At 37.1% G+C, this 7,225-nt stretch overlaps 2 protein-coding genes across 3 annotated transcripts in view; both read left to right on the forward strand.

Moving 5' to 3' along the window:
- The first annotated feature begins 401 nt into the window (after positions 1 to 401).
- On the forward strand, positions 402 to 1,811 carry LOC107704311 (transcription factor LBX1-like). The gene is made up of 2 exons (XM_016507204.1): positions 402 to 714; positions 1,330 to 1,811. Exons 1-2 carry the CDS (start codon positions 402 to 404, stop codon positions 1,809 to 1,811), a joined length of 795 nt encoding a protein of 264 aa, XP_016362690.1.
- Positions 1,812 to 5,564: 3,753 nt separating this feature from the next.
- Positions 5,565 to 7,225, forward strand: part of cenpk (centromere protein K) — a 6,424-nt gene continuing 4,763 nt past the window's right edge. The window contains exons 1-2 of one of the 2 annotated variants that reach the window (XM_016507210.1): positions 5,565 to 5,748; positions 5,963 to 6,085. In XM_016507210.1, coding sequence (XP_016362696.1) covers positions 5,990 to 6,085 — 96 coding nt within the window. In that variant the 5' untranslated portion in view covers positions 5,565 to 5,748; positions 5,963 to 5,989. The remainder of the gene's footprint in view (positions 5,749 to 5,962; positions 6,086 to 7,225) is intronic. The other variant, XM_016507209.1, reaches the window with a different exon arrangement.

Raw genomic sequence — 7,225 nt, forward strand, 5'->3', positions numbered from 1 at the left:
ACCTATCAGCCGTCGTTTAGGACTGTTTGTTTCTTGTGCAGTATAGGCAAACAACAGCCACCAAACACAAACCTTCATCACTTTACACGACTCCGCCTTTCAGTCATAGTTAATTAACTGAGCACTAAGTAGTCCTCAGTCTCCAGAACTCTGAACAGAACTGTAGAGCTGTCAGCGCTCAAGGCCAACTGTTCAATCGCAGTAGTGATGTGAGAAACTCGTTGGATATTCCCATTGTTGCTGGGCAGCTATAGGCTATTAGCCTACTCATGTGCCAAAAGACGTTTGGAAAACGGGATAGAAAGTGGTAGATTTTTAAACCAACATTATATTACTGTAATTAAAATTCTCGCTAAATTTGTACACAATTTTATAACCAAAGCGGCTTTGCAACGGCTTGGATGACGACCACCAAAGTTGTCAAAGTCTGTGAGGCTATGGAGAGCCATGGGCTGAACCCCCTGGACCACCTTCCACCACCCGCGAGTTCCAACAAGCCCTTAACCCCCTTCAGCATCGCAGACATCCTCAGCAAACCGACTGTCAAACGAACTCCCAGGATTCACCGGCTTCCAGCATCAGAGAGACCCCGGCAGAGCATCACTGTATCACGGCAGACTCTCATCACTCAAACATCGCCTCTGTGCGCTCTTCAGGAGCTGGCCAGCAAAACGTTCAAAGGGCTCGAATTAGGTGTACTCCAAGCAGCAGAAGGTAAGAAAAGAACCTGTTTAGGGATTGTAAATGAAGTCTTAGATTGTAAAAATAATCTTTTACAATTCGTGTGCAAATAGTTAAGACAGATAATTAACTGGTTTTATTCAAATCAAAAATATTATCAACCTAAATGCATTAATGTACACCAACAAAACTATATTTTATGGGTATTATGTAACAATTACAGGTCACCACTTTTTAAAAAGTGTTTTTACAGCAATGCCAAAGAAGAACCATGTTTGGTTCCCCAAAGAAAAGAACCATTGTGCACTGTAAAGAACATTTGCGTAATGAAAAGAATCAATGGATGTTAAATGTTCTTCGTGGAACCATCGATGCCAATAAAGTTAATTTAACTTTATTTTTGATCATAGCTTGACTCATTTGACATATTTTAATATTTTATAGCAAACCATATCAACGTTTCAATACAAAAAATAATACATTTTTAAAGTTAAAATTGTTATATTAAGTAAATCGTTTTTTTTTTTTAGCAATTATTTATATTAATGATAGTCAGTTGTTCTGTACTTACTGTAACTTTAATCACGATTATTACAAAAACAAACTGTCGGCGTCACCTAATTTTGCATCACTTTCTTTTATCCACAGGAAGGGATGGGTTGACTCTGTTTGGTCAAAGGGACAGTCCCAAAAAGCGCCGAAAATCTAGGACGGCCTTCACTAATCACCAGTTATATGAACTAGAGAAAAGGTTTCGCCATCAGAAATACTTGTCACCCGCCGACAGAGACCAAATTGCCCATCAGCTGGGGCTGACAAATGCGCAGGTTATAACCTGGTTCCAGAATCGACGGGCAAAACTAAAGCGAGACCTGGAGGAGATGAACGCGGACGTGGAGTCGGTCAGATCCACAGGTATAGTGCCTCTGGATAAAATCGCTAAACTGGCCGATCTGGAGAGGTGTGCAGTTGGAGCCACGGGGCATACGGGGCCTGAGTGCTCGCCACGGCTGGGTCACGAGTACAAGAGTGCGCACAAATTATGTCTGTCCCCCATGTCGTCTCTCTCAGACCACACAAGTCAAGACTACTCCGAGGACGAGGACGTGGAAATAGACGTCGATGCCTGATCGAACCACTGCATATTGATTTAAACTTTTGTAAATGTATAGCCTATTTTAAGACACGCATGCACATAACCATCTACATGATTGTAATGTTTCCTGAAACTGAATTAGTTTAATTTATAGCCAGACTATGCAAGTCTAACTCTTATTTGTTCAATGTGAACTAGCAGCTTAAGTTTTTATATATAATATATTGTATGTAATGTAATGACTTTAATGAGTGTAATAGAATATTTCACGAATCAGGGCAACAAACAGAGCAATACAACCTCTTAATGAGAAAAAAAAAACTATTTTTACATGTGTATTTATTGCGTATATTTTGTACACAATCGACAGTGACTGCTTTTTGTAAAGTTTTTGTACAGTTTACTTGCAATATAGTGCCTTCCAAAATTAGGCCATTGTACCAATACCCAATGTGTCGTTTAATGTATTGAGTTTGAAAATAAAAACATTTATACCTTTTACAAAGATGATGCTATGCCGAGTCTGTACAACAATAACAATCACCATATTCTGATAAAACATTGTTGTTATTATTATTATTATTAACAACAACAACAAGAATTGTGTTTTGTTTATAATTTTGCCTAAATTGTAAGTGATTTAGCAATACAGAAATAAATGTCTGAGCTTTATGCTACTGCAGTATTTTTTTTAACTATATTTTGACAGTTAGGCTACAATTTTTTTGCTTAAAAAAACGTAAACATTTTCAGATAGTAGATAACTGCCATGTAAACATTATTTGACAGAAGAGCTAACGAACTTGTGCGCGACAGCCAAGAGCTTCATACTTTTTTTTGTAATTCCTAACTGCCTTGATTTCGTTGCTCAAAACGAAAAAAAGAAGGGAAGAAAAACATTCTTGCCCCTTTAACGCTATTGTTTTTGCTCTCTACAGAAGAAAACAGAGAGCCTTTGGCTTACTCCGCTCTCTCTTTCACTTTGCAATAGCGTGACTTGGCTTTTGACCCAACAACGTGTGTTTTTCCATTCTGGGCGAAATTTATGTGAGAAACACAAATCTGGGGCGCTGGGGAGAAAAAGGAGAAGAAAGACACAAAAAACACCAAGTTGTAATTGCTAAACGAAAAAAAGAAGGGAAGAAAAACATTCTTGCCCCTTTAACGCTATTGTTTTTGCTCTCTACAGAAGAAAACAGAGAACCTTTGGCTTACTCCGCTCTCTCTTTCACTTTGCAATAGCGTGACTTGGCTTTTGACCCAACAACGTGTGTTTTTCCATTCTGGGCGAAATTTATGTGAGAAACACAAATCTGGGGCGCTGGGGAGAAAAAGGAGAAGAAAGACACAAAAAACACCAAGTTTTGGTCCAGTTTCTCCAGGGCTATATAATCCTTTTTGTTCACGGGTGAAGCTGTAATTTCCAGCGTAAAGCATGAAAGCTGAGGACAAATGAGCCATCCACCCTGATGTGACAAGAGACAATGGCGCATGGCTGGACTCCTGCGGTTCACCATACTGAAACAAGTGTGTCCATCCACATAAAAAAAGACGCGAACGTTTGGAGGCCATATGGTTTCTGAAATTTTCACACAATTTCAGACAATTTGATGGATTGCGTTAACCCCTCTTTTAAACAGTTTAACGCAGCGCGAACAAAGGCCATACATTGGAGTCTCTCCTCGAGAAAGCATCTGTACCCATGAATGTCCGCTCTTTTCTTCTCGCCTTTTTTAGCTTGGCGTTTTGAACAAGTCAATGAATTACAATGAAACTCTCTCTTTTTTGTGAGGCACTGACTTTCGTCCCCCTTTTGGTGATTTTAAATGATTTGTTAGACTTGTGTGGGGGGACTTTTTAGTTAAAGAATGCGTCCTCATTTTGTTGGAGTTTGATGTTCAGGAGGGGACTCGTTAAGCGTTCAAACCAGGGCTCTCATGTCAGCTCTGCTAAAAAGGGGGTCTTTTGTTTATAATGTTTGGTTCTTTTGCCTCCTTACCTTAAGCCTATTTGACTTTGAGGAGATTAATAACGCCAAACACTGGATAATGTGCTAAAGAGCGTGTGAGCTTTAAAAAACAAGACGCATTGAGTGTGCTGTCAGTAGCAGATGTGTGTCATGTATAAAAGGAACAACAGTACCTAACGTTGTTTTGTAAAGAGGAAGATGAAGTGCAAAGGCAAGATAATATATGACTAGCTGTTTTGTGGCTATATAAGCAAATGTAAATGGTCACAATTTTATAATTTTATTTTAAATGGACAAAAAATATTTATATTGAATTTATAATGTTATTGTTTTAGCATCACCCAGAAATGTGGAATTTTTGTTAAAAATAAAAACAGAGAATTTTTTTTGTTTGTTTGAAAATGACATATTTTCTTCTCTTTTTTTTCTATATTATTATTATTATTATTATTATTTTCCCAGAAAGTATAGTGTATCCTTGAAGTATGTAATTGAAAAAAATTTTATTTTTTACATTTTTACATGTATTTCCCAATATCGAATATATAAAATGCTATCATCAGTGGCAAGGCAAAAGGAAAAAGGCAAAAAATAAAAAAAAGAGAAAGTTTTCATTATTGTCATTTCCATCACAAAATGCTATTAAAGACTAATAATTTTAATTAATAATTTAAAAATGTTATGAAAAGTTCATGACATTACAACAATTTTTCAAAAAGTAGGCTATTCGTTAAAAAAATAAGTAGGACACTATAGCCTATAATTGGAAATTGTTCGTAAACATATGCTGGGAGTGTATTTACTTATTTAAGAGAGTTTATTTTCTTATTTAAGACCAATAGGGCTTCTTTTCAGTCCACTGGGTCAAAAGTGGCTATAAACGCCCATGACTTCGCCAGGTAAGACATGTTCCTGGATCAACATCTTTTGGTGATCCTGGATCAACATTACTGTCCAAAAATATAGACTTAACCCAATCCCTACCCCTAAACCTAACCCTACCCATAATTTATTCTTAAAATCAGTGTGAAATGATAGCTGATTAACAAGGGGGTGGAAGCACCTAACCCTGATCGTAAGCCTCAGATATTTCCTGAAAAGTTATCCCTCATTTCTGAGTGGTTGCTTGGGATGTTGTTCCAAGATCAGCAAGGATGTTGATTCAGGAACATGTTGTACTTGGTGAAATGACGTTCACCAAACGCCCATATATCTGAAAGTTTTTTGCTCTATTCAGTTAAGACATAGGCCTATTCAGAAAACGCAAAGTGTGTTTTTCTCAGAGCCTTAATCTACGTCTTATTCTAAGCTACATTCTTTCATGCTATATTGAATCAGAAATGAAAAATAAAATAAATCCGAATATTGCAGAATATAAAGCTCATTAAAACTTATCAGCCTTCTAGACAAGAATGTTACAGTAAATTCCCTCTGATCTCTCGCCCTCTCAGCACAAGTTCTGTTCTTCTGCTGTCCTCTGGTGGACAACATTCTGGTGGCTTTTGCTTTCTTGTGTGCTTGCTTGATAACCTTATTTTGCAGTTAAAGATTGGGGAACGCCCTTACCTCAAATTCGCAATTTTTTTATTTTTGTAAAAGGAATTTTGAGTCGTTTTAAATTTCTGTTGATGCAGTCTTGTGACATTTATATAATTGTTTATGATTCTTACATAATTCTCGGCTCGTTTAACAGTAATGGCAAATATTAATTTAAGTTCTGTCTCATATGGAGACAAATGAGAAGCAGTATTAAACGAATATACAACATTTTCATATTTGCGCATAAGCAGCGCAGTTACAAAACACTTGAACGTCCACAGCGTGCGACGCCGGCATTACGTCATGACGTTGTTGCTGGCGGTATTTTTGTTTGGCATATACAGTGTTTAGTGCCAAATTTCGGGTGTAGCATAGCATTCACTTAAAAGAAAAGCCATTGATGGTAAGTACCATAGTGACTGTGTAATTTGGGTTTACTGTGTGTTATCGCCACAAAATATACGTAAGATTTTGTACTTTACAAAACTGTCGCATATATAACGTTACTGGTTAGTAATTTGAAATAGCTATAACTGTTAGCTGCACGGCTAACGTGTAAGTCTTCTGTACATTCATCTTTTCAGTACAAGTTTGTATATATCTGGCTGGAGTTTTCACCTTTTTTACTGCTCTTCTGTTTGGTTCTTATTGTTTGTTTGGCTTTATCACATCTGTAGACTCCAGCACCATCAAAGCAGACAGAAATGGAGCGGGAAGCCCAGTCCTCTCAGTCTTCAGAGGCTGCTGCAAAAGCAGTGTTGTTAGAGGAGTGCGAGGAGCAGTTTGGACTGCTTCAGAAGGTAACGTGCCATGGTCTTGTTTTCAGATGAAGCATACAAATTATTTGTTATAAAAAATACACAATTCTTCATAGATCAAAAGGCGCGCAGACCCAGCTAACGGGCCGTTCTCAGAATCCTGGCTAACACTCTGGCAAGCTTCTCAAAGTTATCTGCTCTTAAACCTTAGCACAAAAGCGTTATTTATACATCATTCATGAAGTGTTTTAACATTTTAATTGTAAATGTTATTACTGGTTTCAGAATGTTCATAGAACTTTTAAAAGTAACATTCCCATAATGTTCCCAAAATGATCAAATTAAATGTTCCTTTAACATTCTTATATCACCAAGGAAAAAAAAACCTAATAAAATAATTGACTGTCTATTTACACTACGTGCAAATAGCCCGCCTTGTTGGCAGACAATACTGAGGTGCAGATAATTGCCACTATTTGCATTAAGTAGTATAAATAGTAGTAAATCCTGCTATTTTAACATAGTGTAAATAGAATCTGTAGCTATTTGCACTTAGTGTACATAGCATATCGCTAAGAAAATACTGCTATTTTCACTTACTGTATATAGAATCCATTGCTATTTGCACTTTATGTAAATAGCATCTATCACTATTTACACTTAGTGCAAATAGCTGCTGCCTAAAAATACAGTTTTCATAACTTGATGGGAACATTAGCAAAATGTTTATAGAAAATATTTTTGTTAGCTGATGATAGGGCTGTCGCGATAACCGCAATATCGCAATACCGCGCTATTGACAAGCAAACCGCAGAGGAATGCAAGAACCGCAGCAACCGCGATTTTTGCGTGTTTTATTTTTTCGTAAGGTTATGCCCTTCTCGTTTTACACTTCATGCATGTGGACTGAATATTAAACAAGTTAGTAATGATAACATAATGTGTACCATGCTGATTTGTACAGAGGCTCCGTAGATTTGCACTTAACAAGCCTAAACAGACAGTGAATGAGAGAGAGATCGACTGAGCGCGTACGATTACGTGCGTCTGTCCTCCAGGCCGAGTCATATATATTTGTGAAAATAGGTTTAAATAGGAAAACCTATTTGGTTTCATTGTCTTCTGAATATGACCTCGTTAGTTATATCGTAACACATACACACACAAATTATATATATATAT

The sequence above is a fragment of the Sinocyclocheilus anshuiensis genome, unplaced genomic scaffold (genome assembly GCF_001515605.1).
Source record: "Sinocyclocheilus anshuiensis isolate Anshui unplaced genomic scaffold, SAMN03320099.WGS_v1.1 scaffold1448, whole genome shotgun sequence".
NCBI classification, from domain to species: Eukaryota; Metazoa; Chordata; class Actinopteri; order Cypriniformes; family Cyprinidae; genus Sinocyclocheilus; species Sinocyclocheilus anshuiensis.